Source organism: Monodelphis domestica, chromosome 1 (genome assembly GCF_027887165.1).
Source record: "Monodelphis domestica isolate mMonDom1 chromosome 1, mMonDom1.pri, whole genome shotgun sequence".
NCBI classification, from domain to species: Eukaryota; Metazoa; Chordata; class Mammalia; order Didelphimorphia; family Didelphidae; genus Monodelphis; species Monodelphis domestica.
In genome coordinates this window covers 1,414,264-1,436,085 of record NC_077227.1, presented here as the reverse complement: position 1 = coordinate 1,436,085, position 21,822 = coordinate 1,414,264, and the positions used below count along the sequence as shown (strand labels likewise).

Here is a 21,822-nt window from a genome sequence, read left to right as displayed (position 1 = left end):
TGACTAATTAATTTAAAAGGTAAAGAACTATGAGTTCCATTAGACAAATCAGTGTCATATACCAATTTACCAAGGCTTCATCAAAAGGTGTTGGATGTGTTCTATGAAAGAAAGATGAGAAGGGGAAGAAAGACGAGTGCCCGGGGCACTGCCCGGCCTTCATTCATCCAGACAAAGGCTGGTGATGCTTGGGGGTGGCAGGTCCCCATCCCTCTCCCCCCGCTCCTTGTCTGTGCTTTTCCCGACCAGCCTTGGCTTCTCCTTGCTCTCCTCTGACGTTCTTCTCACGGACCTGGAAAGCCTCATGCTGGGCCTGTCAGAGAGATCCCTGAACCCCCTTCAAGGACAGGCTGTGGCCCTTCCCCTGCGGGAGAGCTTCCGGGCCTCTGTTCTTGGCAAGAGTGACTGACCTCGTCGTCTCCGTGGGGCTGGGAATTAGCTCTCTGATGAGAAAACTTCCTTCCAAGCCAATGAAGTCAGCAGCCTCTCTGCCATCTGAGGCATGAGAGAGAGGACTAGAGGTCTGCGAAGTCAAGGGATAGCCCGGGCCACAAAGCAAGCCACTGGGTCAGAGGCAGAACCTGAACTCAGGACTTCCTGAGTTCAAGGAAGTCTCCAGCCACTCTGCAACCCTGCCTTTCGCTTCTGAACTCAGCTATGACAATCTAAGGAAGCCCCAAGGGTCCCTCGTCTCTCTCCCCCAAAGGAAACCAGTACGTACCAAGAAGTTCTCATCCCAGTAACAAGGCTGATTAACAGGGTCAATCTGGATGGCCAGGAAATGGAGCGTTCTCCCAGTGAGGTACAAGAACTTGGCTCGAAGATCAATGCAGCCAACCCCGAGGTGCTGCATGCTCTGGAGCTGGGCCAGAGTCCTGTGGGCCACCGTCCGTTTCACGTTGAACCAGTCCTGCAAGAAGCCCAGAGGCGGGAGGTGAACTCGGACCCTTGCCAGGACCTGCCCCCATATGCACCACTCGAGAGCTCTAGACTGGCTGAGGGAAACGGCTGGATTTCTTGGGTTTCTACTGGATTCGAACCCAGAGCCCTACAGACTGGGGGTGGCCTTGAGAACAAAGGCAAAGGACGTGCTGCCTCTGTGCCTCAGTCTCCCTGCTCCTACACTTCCCAACACTGAGTCTCATTCTCGAGGCCACATCGAGGGCTGCACCCTGCGCCCAAGGGAGCCTCCCTGGCCTAGAGGGGCAGGTGAAATAACGACTCTGGCTTGGCTTGAGGGAAAGAGCAGCAGCCGTGAGCACTGGGCCCTGGACAGCAGGAAATCTTCCCATCCAAGAGAGCCCCCTTCAGCAGAGGCCTCGAGGTTGTCAGGCTGCTGACCACAACGGCCACTGGGTCCAGTGGCTTCCTCTTCCCACGCCGGCAGGCCCCTGGAGAGCAGCTCCTCAGGGACGGCCTCGAGCTGGCGCTCTCTGGGGGAAGGAGATCCCGACTCCTCCTTCACTGACCTCGGTGTCCCCCCAGGACCGCCTGCAGACAACAGCCATCTCCTGTTCCCAGGATGGGCACAAAACAGACCCTTTCCAAGGCCAGGTGGGCCAACTGAATCCCAGCAGCAAACCCGCTCACTGAGACCAGGTAGCTCAGAAAGGAATCCAAGAGGGTGGATTAAAACTCAGGCCCTCCGACTCGAGATCTCCAGGAGGGGGCAAGGGCAGTGGAGGCAAGTCCCTGGCACACTGGGAAGCTGCCTTCCACCCTGATGTCTCTAGGGGAGATCCTGACTGACAGAAGAGCATCCCCCAGCGCAGGCTGGCCTCGCTGTCGATAGAGGCAGCTAGGGAGTGCCACAGGGCATCGAGGCCCGGGGCCAGGAAGACCCAAGTTCAAAGCCAACCTCGGATCCTTACTAGCTGGGCAAATCACTTCCCCTGTCTTGCCTCAGGTTCCTCATCTGTAAAATGGGGATAACAATGGCATCTTTCCTAAGCTTCTGTGCTAATTACCCTTTCCAATTCAGTGAAGTCATCAGGATCCAACAAGTAGTCAGCCAGGACCTTTTCCCACGTCCCTTCTTTCAGATTTTCCTCCAGAGATTTTCTCTGATGAAACTGAATTATCTCCAGGGAGACTTTAGCCAGTTTTAACTTGAGCCTGGCAAGCTTCCTCATCAGGGGAGTGTTGATGTTCTGGGTCTGCAACGGCAAAAGCTTTTGTGAGCACAACCTGCCACCAAGATGTCCCCTCCCAGTGCTCCACCGTGGCTGCCACCTGTCCAGGCCTATATCCTCTTGCTCTCCCTTTTGGGTAAATAGACCTTGTCTAGCTCACTTCTTACATCCTTCCTTCCATTCACCCATCCATCCATCCATCCATCCATCCATCCATCCATCCATCTATCCTTCCGCCCATCCATCCATCCATCCATCTGTCTGTCCATCCGTCCATCCATTCATTCATCCATCCATCCATCCATCTGTCTGTCCATCCGTCCATCTGTCCATCCATCCATCCATCCATCCATCCAGCCAGCCATCCATCCTTCCGTCCATCCACCCACCCAGCCATCCATCTGTCCATCCATCCATCCATCCAGCCATCCATCCAGCCATCCATCCATCCATCCATCCATCCATCCAGCCATCCATCCTTCCGTCCATCCACCCACCCAGCCATCCATCCGTCCATCCATCCATTCATCAGCATTCCCATGTCTTCTGTGCCAGGCCTTGGGCTGGGCACTGAGGATATAAAGATCAGAATGAGACAATTCCTGCCCTCAAGGAGCTCCCATTCTAGTGGGGAGATCTGTGTATGGTTTGCACAGAAAGAAGTATGCAGGCTATATCAAAAGGCCAAAGGTCTCCGGGGGGAGAAAGGCACTAGAACGTGGGATACTTGGAGGAAGGTATGGGTTCTGAGAGGCAAGGGTGAAGAGGGAGGGCATTCCAGACAGGAGGAACAGCCAGATAGAGAGAATGGGGATGGAACATCATGTGGGAGGATCCCAAAGGAGGTCACGTTGGCGAGTACGTCGTAAGGAGTGAGCTAATGGGAACAGTAAAGGCAAAAGGACTGAGATGGGCACCTGGAGACAAGGGCGAAGGTCTTTGGGCACCAAACAGTCATTCACAAATCATTCCCCAACTGACAAATGGTCAGGGGATAGGAATAGGCAGTTTTCAGATGAAGAAACCGAAACTATCAATAATCCCTTGAAAGGTGCTCTAACTCCCTCCTGATTAAAGAAATGCAAATCAAAACAACCTCCCACCTAGCAGATTGGCCAATATGGCAGTAAAGGAAAATAATAAATGCTGGAGGGGATGTGACAAAATGGGGACACTGATGCATTGTTGGTGGAGCTGTGAATGGATCCAGCCATTCTGGAGGGCAATTTGGGACTATGTCCAAAGGGCGATAAAAGACTGTCTGCCCTTTGATCCAGCCATAGCACTGCTGGGTCTGTACCCCAAAGAGATCATAAGGAACAAGACGTGTACAAGAACATTCATCGATGCGCTCTTTGTGGTGGCCAAAAACTGGAAAACGAGGGGATGCCCTTCCATTGGGGAATGGCTGGACACATTGTGGTACATGGTGGTGATGGAATCCTATCACGCTGTGAGAATGGATCAACTGCTTGATTTCCATAAGAACTGGAAGGACCTCCATGAACTGATGTGGAGTGAAACAAGCAAACGGGGGCATTTGGGTGCCCCCCGGAGGCCGTAAGGAGCCGCTGGTACTTCAAGGGGAATGATGTGGCCAGATCTGGGCCTGAGAGAGACCACGATGGCCAGGGCTGGTCGAGAGGAGACGAGGAGCTGAGCTGGCCACAAGCCTTCTTCAGCTGCGCTCAGCACGTCTTCTGAGCATCCCTTCGCTGGCCAGTTCTGGGCCCTCCTTTAAAAGTCAGCTCCAACAGGAAGCTCCCTCCTCTGAGCCCCGGGGCCCGTCCCGTTCTCTCACTCACTGACTTCTACACATCTCTTTGTTCCGAAGGGCCGCTTGGTGGGGAACGGCAGGAGGAAGAGGGCTAAAGAGGGCAGGAGGAGGCCACATCGGGAGCCTCGAGGTTGGCCTGGCCTTGCCTGAGGAACGGGGGAGAACGGGGATGCTGCAAAGCCCTCTCCCTTGGGTTGCCCCGAAGCAGCACAGCAAAGGGTGCCCGTGGAGTCCAGGCCAGCGAGGAAGCCCTTGCCTTGGGGCCCTGGAACTTTGCTTAGCAGGCGGGGGAGGCCCCGTGTCACTCCAGTAGGGAAGGAAGGAGAGCACATGCGGCCCCAGACGGGATCGCCCCTCAGGGGAAGGAGTCCTTGCTACCGTCTCCCCTGAGGCTCCATGACTTGGCACCCCCAGACCCAGGGAGGTGGCGACTGGAGGAAAAGGGATCGGGCCTGCCCGAGTGCGGGACAGACGGCGTAAGCCCAGAGCGCCACTCCATCACGGGTGTCAGCCATGGCCTGGCAAGGAGCAGGGCTTTGTTGCGGAGTTCCAGCAGGTCACCTGGGCATGGCAGCCTTGCAGAGCCAGTCCTTAGAGCATGAGGGGTCCCTCAAGGGCGAGACCTGAGGATTTTCCGCTGCGCTGGGGCAGGAGGGATGCTGGGGGCTGACCGAGGGCTCTCGCGCTCCCCTCGTCCCTTAGCCACGGTCCACCTCTACTACTGCAGGAGCCCATCGCCATTCTTAGAGCCCGGCTCTGCCGGGGCTGCCAGCGGGCAGGGAGGGGCTCGGGAGCCTGGCATTTCTCTCCGGTTGGCACCACCCGTTCAATTCTCCACTCTGGGGCCTGGATGGGTCCATGCTAGGCACCAGCTTTAGCTCGGCGTCCGAGGTCCGGATCCGAGATTCCACCCAGGCGACAGCTTTTTGCATCATCTCTGCCCTTAGGGGTCCCAAAGGACATCTTCCTTTTTCCAAACAGAACTTGGTTCATGAATGAAGGGGACGAAGGCTCTCTTCCTGCAGGCGACCCGTCAGCCCCGTCAGCCTGGGCACATGGGAAAGGGGGGCCGGGAGGCTCTGAATTAGCTACCTGCCAATTCCAAGTGTTCTGGGATGTTCGAGGGAGGGGCCGAGAAGCCTCGTTTTCAGGCTGACTCCCCCCCCCCCCCAGCTTTGTATCCCTGGTCCTCCACTATGGTGCTGACCTGACCAACAGACCCGAAGTAATCCAGCAGGTGAGCCCAAATTCCGTGTCTGAGATCATTTCAGGCTGCATTTATGGCCCCCGGAGCTAGCACAGGGCTTGGGTTGGAAGGGGAAAAGGGGCTTAATTTATGAAAGGTTGGACTGAGTTCTATCTAAAATTGGGCCGCCAGGAATGTATAGGAATTCCAAAGAGATGTATTTACAATTTATCGACAAAATGTAGAAGCAGGGAAATCCGAGAGAGGAGAGGGGAAGATATCTAGCCCGAACTCTCAGTCATTTACTCCCAGCCCCTGGCTCCGCCTGGGCAGGGAGAGCTAGTCCTCAGGCCTCCCCAAAGCCCGGGACCTGGGGACGTCTCTTCTTCAGAAAATCCCGGATAAAAGGAGTCGGCCTTTCACTCACCACGTGTGACAGCTGCCGTCAGCAGAACCCTACACAGGAAGTTGCCGCTCCCCTTTAAAGACACTTCCGCTTGCATCACTTCCTGTGCCTCCCCCTCATTCTACGCCTACCAATCACAGTGGAAGCCCTGCTTTAGGACGGCCCAGGGCCACTCAGCCGATTCTGATTCATCACCCACTATGGCACACGTGGGTCGCAGACCTCCCCCACTCAAGGGTGAAAGGGGGCTTCGCGCCTCTGGGGATTAGATCTCACCTGGGGATCCCACCACTCCACGTTAAATAAATCTGAAAATGGGCAGATCTTACAATTGAATCTTCACAATCAGGGGAGAGTTAAATGTGATCTTCGCAGGGTACACGGTGAGAACTTCATGACATTTCCCAGAGTATCCTTGGGCTGGAAGGATGCCCTGAAAAATTCTCCCCGCGCATCAGTGTCACAGTTGTGTGTGTGCGCGTGTGTGTGTGTGCGTGTGTGTGTGCGTGCGTGTGCGCGTGTGTGCGTGTGTGCATGTGTGCATGTGCGTGTGTGTGTGTGCGTGTGTGTGCGTGTGTGTGTGTGCGTGTGCCTCTCGCCCGCCTATGAGCCCGGGACAAAGCAGGATCCGTGCTTCATCTCCCCCAGCTGAGGTCAGAGCCCTGCCCGGGGGTGCTTACTCAGCTTCATTTTGGACAATGGCCACTCCAAAGCCCTTCCGTGGGAGAGGCCGGTTTTTGGCAGGGAATCTGGAGCCACAGTAACTTGTCCAGAGCTACACCAGAAGTCACTGGCAGAACTGTGACTCGAACCCAAGCCTCCAAGTCCTCTTTGTGCCCTACTCTTCCTTCCTGCACATTTCTCCCCAGGACGTGGACAGTGCAGACATTTGGCCAATCTCCAGGGGCTGCCATTTGCTGCCAGGAAAGGTGACTCTTACCTCGTGAAGGGGCAGAAGGGACTGAATGTCGGAGAATACTTCTTCCACATATCTAACGGCTTTCCGGATCAAGGCATAGGCTTCCAAGTAAGAGCTGGCCTTCTGCTTCTGGTCAGTCTCATTTTGGGCAAATATCCTTAAAAAGAAAGGAAGGGAGACAGGCAGGCGTCACCGCCCTGAGGCAAAGGGAGCATTTGCTCAGCATCCCGCTGGGGGACCCCCTCAAACGCGACCCTCGGACATAAACAACTGGCTTCTTGCATTGTACGTGGCTCTAGCCATGCGCCCATTTCAGCTCAGCTGTGGGCACGTTTCCCATCGTTTTCTGCATTTCCTCTTTGGGTGCTGAGAATTCTTTTTCATTTTCCCTGAGCTAATTTTATTAGAGTGATCGAGTTCCGGCTGTAATCAAGCAACTCACTTTTGTTCTCAGTTTTGTTCATCTCCGCTTTGATGTTCAGGCGACTGACTGGCGGTCCTTATTTTTCTCGTTTTACTTGTGCAAGAAAGGAACTCTTTGGCTTCTTATCTGGCGATGGGGGCTTTCTGAGAGAGATATTTTCCCTCGTGGAATGCCGTGTAATCGAATATTGGCGCTGCACTGGATTTGGATTATGTGTTAACTGAAAAGTACATCTAATCCCTGGACATGATGCTTATGGATCAAATGAAGATCTGATTGTAAACACACACCGCTCAGGGCTGGAGTGTAGGAGACTTTAGCTTTCCTAGCCCTGGCCAGAAAGGCTTCAATCTGTATGTTTTTGCTCATGGGGAACAGGAAAGAGTCAAGCTGGTCATAGGACGTTTGCCCACCGTAAGACTTTCCAAGGATGTTGGCCAACTCTATGTTTTTCCTTTATGTTTCTGGAAATCCTCGCGCTGAGTCACACCAAATGTAGGTCCATCTCTGTGTCAAAGCAATCCTGATCTTAGTATAGTTTTCATCGCTAACTTAAAAAAAGAGATGTTGGATCTGTCATAAGGGTCCCTGATTACTAGCCTTGCTAATAAACTGATTCAGGCTCTGAACTTTGTGCCTCAGTTTCTCTTTATTGCAGATTTTTATTGAGAAACTACTCAAGTTGCATCCCATAGGTTTTGCCATATTAGCTTTTGCTATATTATCCTTTTCTTTGATGAAATTTTCTAATATTTCCATGATTTGTGCTTTTATTGACCCATTCTTTAGGATTATTGTCTTTCATCAGTTCTTCATTTTTGGTTCAGAGATCTTTTACGAAATATAATTATTGTTGTATTGTCATTAGCACATCACATGTTAATGTGTCACTGTGATTTAACCAAAAGTATGTCTTTCATTTCTGAGCCTTGACACAGTCCATTTTTTAAATCTGCCATGCAAAATTCCCCTCCAAATATTGTCAAATTAATGCCCCCAAATGAATTCTGCAGTGGCAGAACCCACAAAAGAACGGAGTGAAATAATTTCCTAGTCCAAGACAATTTGGAAAGTTGGTAGGAAAGATCATTTGCAGTGGGGTGAGTGTGTTGTGCAGTCTAGTGCAAGTGAAGCCCCATCAAGACTGCAGCAGGTCACATCTTGGCAAGCCAGCAGAACACCTTGGGGGAAATGGAATTACAGAACTCTCAGTCCATAGAAGGTAAGGGTGGGGGTCAGACAAGTAGTCAGAAGGGTCTCTTGGCTGGTACCAGGTGCAAGACTCTGTTGTGTTGTCCATATGGGATCTAGTTCAATCTCCTGGGTTATACAGTCTCAGGACAAGGAGGAGTACCAGCACACCAGAGCTCCTAGCCTAGGAGAGGGGGGATCCTGGTCACAGTTAAAGGTGGAAAGGGGTGCTTGTGGTCACTCATAGAGAAGAGCACAGACCAAGAGAATAATACACACATCTCACCTGTGGAGGAGAGTAAATAGTAGCTGGGACTGCTGAGCTGTCACTCAAGGACTGTTGAGAAGGATCTGACAAACTGAAAAACTGGGTCTTTTTGCCTTGAGACAAAAAGAAAGAAGGACCAAAGTCCAGCTCTCTCTGATTCCCTCTGCTGTACTACAGTGACTGAATTTCAAGATCTGTTAGCCCATTTTCTCAATCTGAACTATATTCCACCATCCTCCAACCTAGGAATTATTCTAGTATTAGGGAAACCCCAAACCCGCTTTCCCTCCATTTTCTTATCTTTCCTTTTCTCCCCAATAAACCCCTTTACTTAATCTTAGAGAAGAGAAAGGAGTGATTTTATACACCATCATACTCTGAGTTGATTTCAGAGAGACCAACAGAAGAATCAACTGGAAGGGAGCAGGGACAAGGAGGGAGGTGAACCAGGGAGGGTAAAGGGAGGGAAAGGGAGGAGATGGGCAGATCTGGTCTTAAATTATCATTTCTATTTAAAATAATCCCCTATCACATACCTTTGATCATACCATTTTGGAAGAACTGAAAACTTATAGACTCCCCCTCCTCCCCAGACTAACTTTGAGAACAGCTGCACAAAAACCCTAGAGTTTGGCATAGTGGGTCCTCCACCAAGAAACAGGATGAAAAAATGAGCAAACAAAAAAAAACCCTGACTCTAGAAAATTTGATGGAAGTTGATGGAAGATCAAACTCAGAAGAAAATAACAAAGTCAGAATTGCTACATCCAGAGCCTCAAAGAAAAATGTGAAATGGTCTCTGACCCCAGGAGAATTCCTAGAAGACATCAGCAAGAATTTTTAAGAACCAAATAAGAGACTTAGAGGAAATGACAATGATGCAAGAAAATCACGGAAGTTGGGGCCAAGATGGTACAGTAGAGGCATGAAAAGCTCAAACCACTGTGAGAATCCTCTCCAAACAATCTCAAAGTAATGCTTCCAAATGAATACTGGAGTGACAAAACCAACAAGGGGATGGAGTGAAGCAATTTTTCTGCAGAAAATAACTTGAAAGGTAGACAGAGAGGGACTGAATCACTGGGATAAGAAGGGAGCAGATCTTGTAGCAAGGCTGCACCAAGGAGTATTGGTGCAAGCCAACAGCAAGTCTCCCACTCACAGATCCAAGTTTTGAACCTGGACCCAAGCCAACTCTGAGACTCCAAGACCCTGCTTAAGTCAACAGCAGTGAGCATCTACATATAATACCTCCTTGAAGGGCCAAGTCCCAGCCCAAGCCAGCACTAAGGTCTCAAGCCCCAGTTCAAGGAGTCCACAGTGCACCTGGCTGGTATAGGGCTCAGAACTTCTGCCCAAGGCAAGATGAAGCCTCAAGCTCTAATGCAAAGTAGTCCCGAATGTGCCTGGCCTCTGTAAGCTCAGAGTGAGGCCTGAAGCCCCTGCTCAAGTCTGAAGACTTAAGCCTGAAGCACAATGTAGCCTACAGAGCTATGGGGCTTGCAAGCCATCTGCAGTCCCCGAGGGAGACTTAATCAGCAGTGGGAGGTGGCTTTCAGAGCTCTAAAACTTCAGGCCATCATACCACATTGGAAGAATTGAAACATGGAGAAGCCCAGAACTAGGGCTGAGGACAATAGCAAGAAAAAACTGAAATTTAAGAGTACCTCCTCTCACCTGAGAACAAAGCCCATTTTTATGATAAAAATAAAAGTTGAGAAAAAAGTATTATGGAGACAAAGAAAAGTAAGGCTCAGACTCAAAAGGAGATAGTGAGATCAAAGCAGCTACATGAAAAACTTCAAAGAAAAGTGAATTGATCTGAGGCTCTGGAAGAGTTCAAAAAGGATTTCAATACTTATTGCATGATAATACATGTAAGATCCAGATTAAATAGCTTGTCAGTTCTGGGGGGGGGAGAAAGGAAGGACACAATATGGATCATATACATTTGGAAAACATTGAAATTTATTATTAAAATTAAAATTTTAAATTAAAAATGATTTTAAAAATTAAATAAGAGGCAGAAGAAAAAAATGGGAAGAAAAAATGAAAGCAATGCAAAATAGAATTGGCCAAATGGAAAAAGAGGTACAATAATTCAATGAAGAAAAGAGTTTTTTAAGTCTGGCCTCAGACACTTCCCAGCTGTGTGACCCTGGGCAAGTCACTTAACCCTCATTGCTTAGCCCTTACCACTCTTCTGCCTTGGAATCAATTGATTCCAAGACAGAAGGGAAGGGTTTTAAATAAAAAAAGGAAAGTTTTTTAAAAAGTAGAATTAACCAAATGGAAAAGGAGTTTCAAAAGTTCACTAGGCAAAATAATTCCTTAAAAATTAGAATTGTGCAAGTAGAAATTAATGATTTCACAAGACAATAAGAAACAATGAAACAAAATTTTAAAAAATGAAAAAGTAAACATGAAATATCTCACTGAAAAACAAGTGACCTGGAAAATAGACCCAGGAGAGACAGTTTGTGAATTATTGGACTTTGAAAGCCATAATTTTAAAAAATGAGACATTATATTACAAAATTTATCAAAGAAAATGGCTGATATTCTTGAATAATAGGGTAAAATGGAAATTGAAATAATCTACCCATCTTTAAAATATATCCCCAAATGACAACTCCTTAGATTATAGTCAAATTCTAGAGCTCTCAGGCCAAGGAGAAAATACTAATCATTCAGAATTCAAATATTATGGAACCACTGTCAGAATTATATCACACTTAGCAGTTTCCACATTAAAGAATAGGAAGGCTTGGAATATCATATTCTGGAAGGCAAAGGAACTAGGTTTACAACCCAGAATAACATAACCAGCAAAAGTGAGTATATTCTTGTAAGGGAAAAAAATGATCATTTAATAAAACAGACGATCTGCAAGTATTCCTGATGAAAAAAACCAGTAACTAAGCAGATAATCTGATGTTCAAATACAAGACTTGAGATATGCATAAAAATGTAAAAAAGAAAGAGAAAATTTAAGGAATAAGGTCAAACTCTTTATATTCCTACATGGAAAGATGTCTTTGTAACTCTTAACATTTTTTATCAGTATTAGAGCAGTCAAAAGGAGTATACATAGACAGAGAATGTGGGAGTTAAGTTGATTAGAATGACATGATATGGAAAAAAATATCAAGGGGTGAAAAAGAGGATTGCATTGAGAAAAAGGGAAGGGAAATGTAGAACATGGTAAATTATCTCACCCAAAGGGGCACAAAGGAAACTATTACAGTAGAAGAGAGGATGAGGGGTGGTTATGGGCAATACTTATATACAATATTACTCTCATTAGAATTAGCTCAAGGAGGGAATAGCAACCATACTAATTTGGGTATAGAATCCTACTTTACCATATAGGGAAGTGGGAGTGGAATATGCAAGGTGAGGCTAATAGAAGGGAGGAGGAAGTGAGAAGGAAGTGAGAAGGTGATTAAAAGCAAAACATATGTGAGGAGGGAGAGAGTAAAAGGAGAGAGAAAGAGCAGGATCAAAAGGGGGAAATAAGATGAAGGAGAATATATAGCTAGTAATCATAACTATGAATGTGAACAGGATGAATTCACCCATAAAATGGAAGGGGATCGCATAGTGGATTAAAAAACAAAATCCTACAATATGTTGTTGCAAGAAGCACATTTGAGGCAGGAAGACACACATAGAGTAAAGGTAAGGGGTTGGAGCAGAATTGATTGTACTTCAGCTGAAATTTAAAAAGCAGAAGTAGCAACCATGATCACAAGCAAAGCTAAAGCAAAAATAGATGTAATTAAAAGAAGTAAGAAAGGAAATTACCTCTTGATAAAAAGTACCATAGAAAATGAGGTAATATCAGTACTAAACATATATGTGGCAAATGATAAAGCCTCCAGATTTTTAAAGGAGTAATTAAATGAGCTTCAGGAGGAAAAAGACATTAAAACTATACTAGTGGGAGACCTCAACTTTTCCTTCCCAGATCTAGATAGATCTAATAAAAAAATAAACAAGAAGTGAAGGAAGTGAAGGAATATTTTAGAAAAATTAGATTTAAGAGATATCTGGGAAAAATTGAATGGGAATAGAAAGGAATATATCTTCTTTTCAGCAGCACATGACACATACACAAAAACTGAGCTTGTATCAGGGCATAAAAAGTTCACAACCAAATGCAGAAAAGCAGAAATAATACATGCATCCTTTTCACATCAAAAGTGTAAAGGACAATTTTAGCATTGTGACTTAAATCTAAAATTTAATTGGTAACCAGAGAAAATACCAAATAACAAAATACCCAAGTTAGCTGGAAATTTATGGTGATTTAATTGATATAGTGAAGGAGATTAAGAAGAAGGAAGAAGGAAAAAGAGTAGGATTTCTCCCGCCTGGCTAGTACCGGGTGGAAAGATTAGGAGATCTAGAAAGTAAGGTTTTTTGAAGAGTAAGGAGGAAAAGAATCTGCCTGAACTCCAAAGGGCTCAGCCAAGATGCCCAAATCTGAATCAGCTCAAGGGAAAACTCACCGCCAAACCCAGACAAATAACTGCCACCACTCCAAGATGTCAGAACACCCAGCACACTGCCAGCCAGAGTCGCCTCTCCAGGGAAAGAGAGCAAAGAGAGCCAGTGACGTGCCTTATATAGATGGTTTTACATCACTTTCCTGCATCTCATCTGTACCAATGATAGCTTAGCTTGACTTAGGACAGACCAGGGGTCTGTCTGCTTTTTCTGAACATGTCTGTTGAAGGCCATTTCCTCAGGTAATTAAATCTCTGAATATGGTGCAGGCATCCTGACCTTGTTAAACTGAGTAGGGTGGAGAAATGTATAGTTCCCAAGACTTGATTCTGTTAAACCAAGTATCTCCATTGTTACTAATCAGGAAATAGATAAATCAGATCTTCTAAAGTATGGCCTGAGTAGGGTGGAGTAGTTTTAAAATTCACATAATGCAATAAAAATGATAATCAATAAGGGTTTGTGGAAAGAAAATTGAAAAAATTAGTTAGAAAATAATCTAAGCCAAAAAAAGGGTTGGGTCAAAGAACAAATTTTAGAAATAATCAATAATTTCTTTAAGGAGAATGGCAGCAAGGAGACAATATATCAAAATTTATGGGATACAGCCAAAGCAGTACTTAGGGGAAAATTTATATCCCTAAATGCTTACATAAACAAAATAGAGAAAAAGCAGATCATTTAATTGGGCACACAACCAAAAAAAAACCACCTAAAAAGCAAACAAATTTTAAAATTCCAATTAAAGATTGAATTGGAAAACCTAAAAATCAAGGGAGAAATTAATAAAACTGGAAGTAAGAAAATTATTAAATTAATAAATAAGAGTAGGAGTTGGTTTTAGAGTAGGAGAATAGATAAAATAGATAGAGCATTGGCTAATTTGATTTAAAAAAGGATAGAAGAAAACAAAATTAGCATTGTCAAAAATGAAAAGGTTGAATTCACCTCCAATGAAGGGGTAATTAAGATAATCATTAGGAGTTATTTTGCTTGATTATATGACAATAAATATGACAATCTAGGTTAAATAGATGAACATTTACAAAAATATAAATTGCCCAAATTAACAAAAGTGGAAACAGAGTACTTAATCTCATCTCAAAAAAAAAAAAAAGAAATTGAACAAGCCATCTATGAAATCCCTAAGAAAAAAATCCCTGGGGCCAGATGGATTCATAAGTGAATTCTACCAAGCATTTAAAGAACAATTAATCCCAATACTACATAAAATATTTGACAAAATAAGTAAAGAAGGAATCTACCAAATTCTTTTTATGGTGTCAGGAAGACCAAAAACAGAGGAAAAATTCAGATCAATTTTCTTAATGAATATTGGTCCAAAAATCTAAAACAAAATAGTAACAAAGAGACTATAGCAATATATCACATGGATATAATTCACTAACCAGGTGGGATTTATACTAAGAATACAAAGCTGGTTTAATATTAGGAAATATTAGGAAAACCATCAGCATAATTGGCCAAACTAACAGAAATCACATGATTATCTCAATAGATGCAGAAAAAGTCTTGGACAAAATACAACACCCATTCCTATTAAAAACACTAGAAACCATTGGAATAAATGGGTCATTCCTTAAAATGCTAAGAAATATCTAACTAAAACCATCAGCAAGTGGGGATTACTTGGAAGCCTTCCCAGCGAGATCAGGAGTGAAGCAAGGATGCCCATCATCACCACTACTGTTATTTAATATTTGACTGAAATGTCATCTTTAGCAATAAGAGAAGTAAAAGAAATGGAAGGAGATAGAGTAGGCAAAGAAGAACTGAACTACCACTCTTTGCAGAGGTTGTGATGGCATACTTAGAGAATCCCACAGAACTAAAAAAGCCAAGGTGCAGGATACCAAACAAACCCACGGAACCCATCAGCATTTCTATATATTTTCAGCAAAGTCCAGCAACAAGAGTTGGCAAGGGAAATCCCACTTAACATCACTCCGGACAACATAAAATATCTGGGAATCTATTTGCCGAGACAAACAGTGATTATATGAACACAATTGCAAAACACTTTTCACACAAATAAAGTCAGATCTAAACAACTGGGAAAATTGCTCCTGGGTAGGCCAAGCTAATATAATAAAATGACAATTGTACCTAAATTACCTTACCTAGTCAGTGCCGTGCCAATCGAATTACCAGAAGTGATTTTACTGAACTAGTATATAACTAGCTCTTAGGATGAAAGATCAGGAATATCATGGGAATGAATGAAAAGATTGCGAAGGAAAGTGGCCTAGCAGTACCAGATCTCGAACTGTACTATAAAGCAGCGGTCATCAAATCAGTCTGGTTTGGGCTACGAAATGGAAAGATACTTCCATGGACTGGATTACATTTGCAATATTCTGGAGAGTAAGTGATCGAGTTTGATCCTCGAAAGGGGCGAGTGCTATACTGGGAAAGGCTTCTGGAGACAAAAGAGCCACTTGACCTCGGATGGGGTCTACCTCCCGCCTGAAGGGGATGTCTATTGGCAGAAACAGGAATCGAAAACCTGACATTCAGACACAATACTCGGGAGAAGCACATAAAAGTAAACAGGAGAAAGCACGAGGGATTTACATGCCTGCATGGGAAGATGATATTTGTAATTCTCAAGAGCTTTATCCTTCTCCTCCTCCTCCTTCTCCTCCTCCTCCTCCTTCTCCTCCTCCTCCTCTTTCTCCTCCTCCTTCTCCTCCTCCTCCTCCTCCTTCTCCTTCTCCTTCTCCTTCTCCTTCTCCTCCTCCTCCTCCTCCTCCTTCTCCTTCTCCTTCTCCTCCTCCTCCTCTTTCTCCTTCTCCTTCTCCTCCTCCTCCTCCTCCTTCTCCTTCTCCTTCTCCTCCTCTTTCTCCTTCTCCTTCTCCTCCTCCTCCTCCACTTCCTCCTCCTCCTCCTCCAGAATAGCTACACCAGCTATGATGAAATTTCAAAAAATAGAATCAAGGCATGTGAAGGAGGAATGCACTGGGAGAAGGGGGAAGGGAGGGGCAGAACGAGGTAAATGACCCAGGTAAAAGAGGTATGAAAGCGTTTTTACCGTGGAGAGGGAGATGGAAGAGGGTGCTTGAACTTTCCTCCCATTAGAATTGCCTCAAAGGAGGAATAAATACAAGCTCTTTTTGGTATAGGAATCTATCTTACCTCCCAGGAAAGCAGAGGGGGAAGGGGATGGGAGATGGGCTTAAGGTTGATAGAACGGAGGCTGATTGGGAGAATCATTGGTCAAAAGCAAAACACTTTGGACGAGCTGGTGAAAGGAAAGAGAGAGCAGGATAAATGGGGGCAGGGAGAAGAATAGAGTCAAATTTACAAGAGTACAAGCACAAGTACATTCCCCAGCGGATAACTGATCAAAGAATACGAATAGCCAATTTTCACAGGAAGAAATCAAAACTATGTGTAGTCCGACAGAAAAGTGCTCTAAGTCGCCGCTGATTAGAGAAATGCCAATTGAAACAACTCTGAGGCACTGGAAAATAATAAATGCTGGAGGGGATGGGGAAAATTGTTGCTGGATTTGTGAACTGATCCAACCATTTTAAAGAGCAATTTGGAACTATAAAACTAGAATACCAAATCTTTGGCCCAGCAAAACCACTACTCGGTTATTGCCCAAAGCGATGCTTAAAATCAAAAGGAAAAGGACCTAAATACATCAATGTCTAAAGCAGCTCTTTTTGTGGCGGCAAAGAATTGGAAGTTGAGACGATGGCCATGAATCGCGGAATGGCTAAATTGTGGGAGATGATGGCGATGGAATTCTAGTGTGACAAACAAGCTGTTTTCAGAAAGACCTGCAAAGACACCTGAACTGATACCAAGTGACGTGAGCAGAGCTAGGAGAAGGCTCGTGTGGTGTATGATGATCCCCTGCAAACGACTCGGCCTATTCTCAGAAGTACAACGGTCCAAAACAATTCTGAAGGATGCATGACCGAATGCCGTCTCGGTGCAGAATGAAGCATACATTAAAAAACACAACTTATGTTACTGTTCTGTTTTGTCTTCACGGGAGGGGGAGGGTCTATTTTCTTTTACAACATGACTAACGTGGAAATGGGGCTCAGCAAGCCCTCACACCAGAGGTGCTGGTCCTTTCTGAACCCTTTTCAGAGTTGCTCATCCACCTTTAGTGTCCATCTGGCAATGAATCTCACACGTGGCAAGAAGTTGGAGTAGGCACAATGGCCGCACTCTGGTAACCATCTCAGCAGACGGGCTAAACTGGTTTGAGGGTAGCCAAGAGACCTGAAACCTGTTGGCGAATTAGGGGTTGTCTACACCAAGCATATGAAGACTTTCTCTAGAATAGTCATGAAGGCAGATGAAGAGGCACGGTGAAGTGCTTAGACCGTGGTCAGACATCACCAGACATGCAAGTGGAAAAAAGAATGTAGTAAATCTTTAAAAAGAAAAAGAAACTAATATGTAAAAAACAAAGTTACCACACATGACTAAGAAATATGTAAGTTCCTTTCTGTTCCCATTCAGCAGTTTCCAGAGATCTCTCATCTCTCTAATTTCTCTAAAGTTCTGTTCCGGTTCTTAACTTCCTTATCTTTTTTTTTTTTTAACATTTTTTAGTTTGGGGAGGGGAACATTACTATACATTTCTCCTTGCAATTTAACTCATTTCCTTCAAATATTTAGATGTGGTGATGTTTGGTGCATGGACAAGGATTTTCATTTAAGCATAAGGTAGTTTCCCCACTTATTACAGTGACTATATGAAATGTCTAGAAATTATGATTATGGTTTCCCTGACACTAATATATTCTCTATCATCCCATCACTTTAAGTCTATGTGAATCTTTATTTTTCTAGTGTGTTTCTTATAAACAACAGATTGCTGGATTCAACTTTCTAATTCATTCTTCTACTTTTCTTTCTTTGATGAGTGAGTCCATCCCATTCACATTAATGATTATTCATTGTAAATTTCCTTCTTTTTCCCATTGTGCTTCTTCCTCTCTTTGATCCCATCTACTTCTTTACAAATAAAATAGAGATAAAAGAAAAGATTGCCTCTCATTTGGGACCTATAAATGAAATGATGTGTTTGTGCTGTTACTCCTTTTGTCTTCCCTTTGTCTGACCTTCCAATAATAGATTTTTACTCTTTCCTGCTTTCCTTTTAACCTGATCTCCACATTCCTCACTTTAATACCGTGCTTTTTTTCATTTTGATTATGACTAATCCCTTACCCATTATGCCCCCCCCTTCATAAACTCCTCTCTCCTTGTGGGCCAGGCTATTTCCATGTTAAATTGAATATAAAGCTATATCGACACCATGCTCTGTGTGTGTATATTCAACCTTCATTTCTTTCTCTGATTCAGATGAAAGTTAGATTCATGGGATGCTCATTTTCCCACTCCTTTCTTCATGAATCAATATTCCTCCTATCATGTACCACTCATTTTGGGGAGGCAGCGAGTTGTCTCTCCTTCCTTCTCCTTTCCTTTCCACTGCAACCCTTTATCTGTCCCATGTGCAGCTTTTCCTGAGATCACTAAAAGAGAACAAAATCGTCCTGAGCCTTTGGCTCGTCTTATTAATATTTCTCTCGAAGACATCAGGATTCTGGGAAATGAAAACATTTCTTTCTATTCTTCTTAGCACGAAAGCAATTTATCCCTCCATGTCAGCTTCAGTTGATACCTCGCTTGCATTTCCATGTCACAATGTCTACTCGATTTGGGCCCTTTGATCAGAACTACTTTGAAATCCTCCACTTGGGAAACCGGCGACCTCAGGACAGAGCTGCTATAAGCACCGTGCACTCATTCAGCAAACAGTGAAGCTGATGGGTGAACGAGTGAAAAAGCATTTGACAAAGGCTTCCTCTGTTCAAAGCACAGACCACAGGCTGCAAGTGGGCGGAGATGATGTCCCTGGAAGATGGCCTGGGAAGCCAGTTCAAAGCAAGGCCAGGCTCTAGTAAGCTGCTCCTGGGCTCCCCTGGCCATTGGTGGCCATTGGCGTAAGTGCCGGTGGGATGTCGAGCCTTTTCTCCCCAAATCTGCCTCCCTCACTTCCTCCTGGGGGTAGGGCTCAGGCTCGAAGCAGGGCCTGGGTGGGGGCAGACTGTTATTCATCTACAGGTACTGGGCCAAGTGCTTTTTGCCAGCACTGTCTGATTTGATCACTGCGTACCCCTGAGAGGCCATGCGAGCATGACCTCCATTGGACAACTGAGCCAGCAGAGGTTAGAGGACTTGCCCAGGATCATGCAGCTCGTACGCATCTGAGCCCAGATTCAAACTCGGGCCCTCTTGACTTCAGGGCCGTCTACGGCTCCAGGCACGGCTACCAACGAGCGGGGGGGTGGGGGGGGCTCCCTCCAAGGCCGCCGCGTGAGTCGAGGAAGAGCAGAGCCCAGCGCCGTCTAGAGTTCTACAACACCTCCTGGGACTCATCGGCTCCCATCGGAGCAGGCGCTGAAACCTGCGATTGGCTTGGCCGAAAGCAGGATCCACTTCGTGACCCCTCCCGGGCCTCGGGCCGTTGCTGGGCTTTTCAGTGCCAGAGCCACGTGTGGAACAGGCACCAAGAAGCTCCCCCTCTACCTGGAAGCGGGCGACCCCCGAAGGCTGCAGGCTGTGCAAAGCAAGGTATGCAGGGCCGGCGGGCAGACAGGGCAGACTCAGCCTCCCCCAAAGAGGCAGGAGCTTCCTTGGGCCAGCAGATCCAGGAGGCCAGACCCAGGCCATGGGAGAAAAAGAAGGGCCAGGCCAGGCTAGAGCGGGCACTGCCTGAGACCGGGCAAGGCTCAAGACAAAAGGGGGAGGAGGAAGAGCAGGCAGGCCAGACCTGACAGGGAGCAGAGGAGGGGGAGGTCAGAAGAGAGAGAGGACCCGCTGGGGGGATGGGGAGGACGATGGGAGCACAAGGGAAGACCTCCCAAGGGGTGATACGGTGAAAATTAAATGATCTCCAATACTAAAAAGATTCTGTTTTGTGAGCTTTATTCAGGATAACTAGAAACCGAGGGTACGTACCAGATAAAAGCCACGTGCCCAGGGCTGGTGAGCCCGTTCGGAATCCCCGCGCTTAGCTTGCCACTGCCAGTTAAATACCAGTAACGTGGGGACTCGGGAGAGCTTACAGGGAATTCTGGGAAATACCAAGGACTTCGGGGATGGAAGTCTGGGCTTCGACATCCCCACTTCTACAATGCCTGGCTCGGGCCAAAGAGCAGCAGGAAGAATTCAGAGACTCAGACTAGGGGACCAGAAATCTGGCTGGCAAGATCTCCGCCAGGAGCGTGGGCAGAGAATGGCAAATGCTGCCCTCCTCCCATAAGGCGAGTTGGCTAGCCAACGAGCTGAGTAACTGCAAAGGAATGACCAGAGGAAGGGAGGAAGGAGCCCAGAGGACACAAGGTCCAGGCCGGGGCAAAGAGGCACGGCCGGAAGGGTCACACGGAGGCCATTATGAGCGCTTCCAAGGGTGATCTTCCTTCCGTCTCCCCCCCCCCCCCCCCCGGGCCCAGGCTCGAGACAGAACTTACCTCTTGATCTTGACACATAGGAGAATGATATCCACACAGTGGTATTTGTAGCCGTTATCAAAAAAACTTTTCTCAATTGTTTTCAACCTCTCAAAAATGACAGTGAGCAGATACGAAAAATCCAAAATATTTGAATCTCCGGCTGAGTCCAGGACGAAGCTCAGCTGAATTTGTGCACCCCTGTAGAGGAAGTCAGACACAAAACCGCTGTTGGTTCTGGAAACATCAATGGATTGTTTCTAAAAAAGATGGTTCTGAAACTTTTAGGCCCAGCCCCCTAGTACAGTGATGGTGAACCTTTTAGAGACCCAGTGCCCAAACTGCAACCCACATGCTGCATGGGAGTCCTCCCCCCTTGCCCCAGACAGGGAAAGAAGTGCTCCCCTTGGTCTGCTGGGCAGAGGGGCAGGTCATGTGAGCAATGTCCTCAGGCACACATGGAGAGGGAGAAGGGATCAGCCTCCTCGGGCATGCATGCCATAAGTTTGCCAACAAGGCTAAGGCATGCTGCCTCTCTTCATACTCTAAGACAGTGAGGGTGGTGAGCCTTTTAGAGGGGCAGGTGATATAAGAAATGTTCTCAAGTGTTCGTGGAGAGGGGGAGGGGAGCAGCCTGGCCCCCACTTCCCCTCTGGCTTTCTAGTAACGAACTCTGGCAAACTCTGTGCTGGAACAGTGGTGTGTGTGCCATGGGTTTACCACTATGGCTCTAGTATGTCTTCTGTGTTCACAGTGATCATGTGCTTTTTTTTTTTAACCCTTACCTTCCGTCTTGGAGTCAATACTGTGTATTGGTTACAAGGCAGAAGAGTGGTAAGGGCCAGGCCATGGGGGTTAAGTGACTTGCCCAGGGTCACACAGCCAGGACATGTCTGAGGCCAGATTTGAACCTAGGACCTCCCGTCTCTAGACTTGACTCTCAATCAGCTGAGCCACCCAGCTGCCCCCTGATCACGTTCTATTATATGGCCAGGTGTACTAGTTAGAGTTGAGAACTTTTATTAGAATAATTGTATTTTCATCAATAAAAACAGTCCATGATTTCCTGAGGGCTACCGTATCACACTTGGTGTTTTCCCTCGGACAGAAGGGAACTTTGACAAGGCATCCTCACTCAGCCACACCCCCTGAAAGAGCAAAATGGACAAACTGGAGGAATGCAAGCGCAAAGAATTCCAATTCCACTCCTACTATGTGTTGGGAGGAGCTTTGTTAGGCATAGGAAACAGGCCATGCCTCATGGGGCTTACATTCTCCTGGGGGCCCCACATGCACACGAGGGGACAGACGGATGGCGGGAAAAAGCTGTTTCTAGAGGGAAAGAGCCCTGATGGTGGAGGGGATCACGAGGGGCCTCATGGAGGTGCTCTGTGGGGAGAACCAGGAGACAGGAGAGCCTAGAGGAGAGAGAGTGACCGAGAACAGCCAAGGCTGCCGAGAGGTCCAAGGGGAAGAAAGGCCATGAAGAGGGTCCGGCA

General features: G+C 46.4%; 1 protein-coding gene across 1 annotated transcript in view; it reads right to left on the bottom strand.

Annotated features, from left to right (window-relative positions):
* CFAP46 (cilia and flagella associated protein 46) overlaps nucleotides 1–21,822 on the bottom strand; it is a 148,665-nt gene that overhangs the window by 28,354 nt on the left and 98,489 nt on the right. Inside the window, exons 33-36 of the mRNA XM_056794816.1 lie at nucleotides 20,345–20,524; nucleotides 6,442–6,577; nucleotides 1,968–2,156; nucleotides 722–910 (exon numbers count right to left, since the gene is read on the bottom strand). Coding sequence (XP_056650794.1) covers nucleotides 722–910; nucleotides 1,968–2,156; nucleotides 6,442–6,577; nucleotides 20,345–20,524 — 694 coding nt within the window. The remainder of the gene's footprint in view (nucleotides 1–721; nucleotides 911–1,967; nucleotides 2,157–6,441; nucleotides 6,578–20,344; nucleotides 20,525–21,822) is intronic.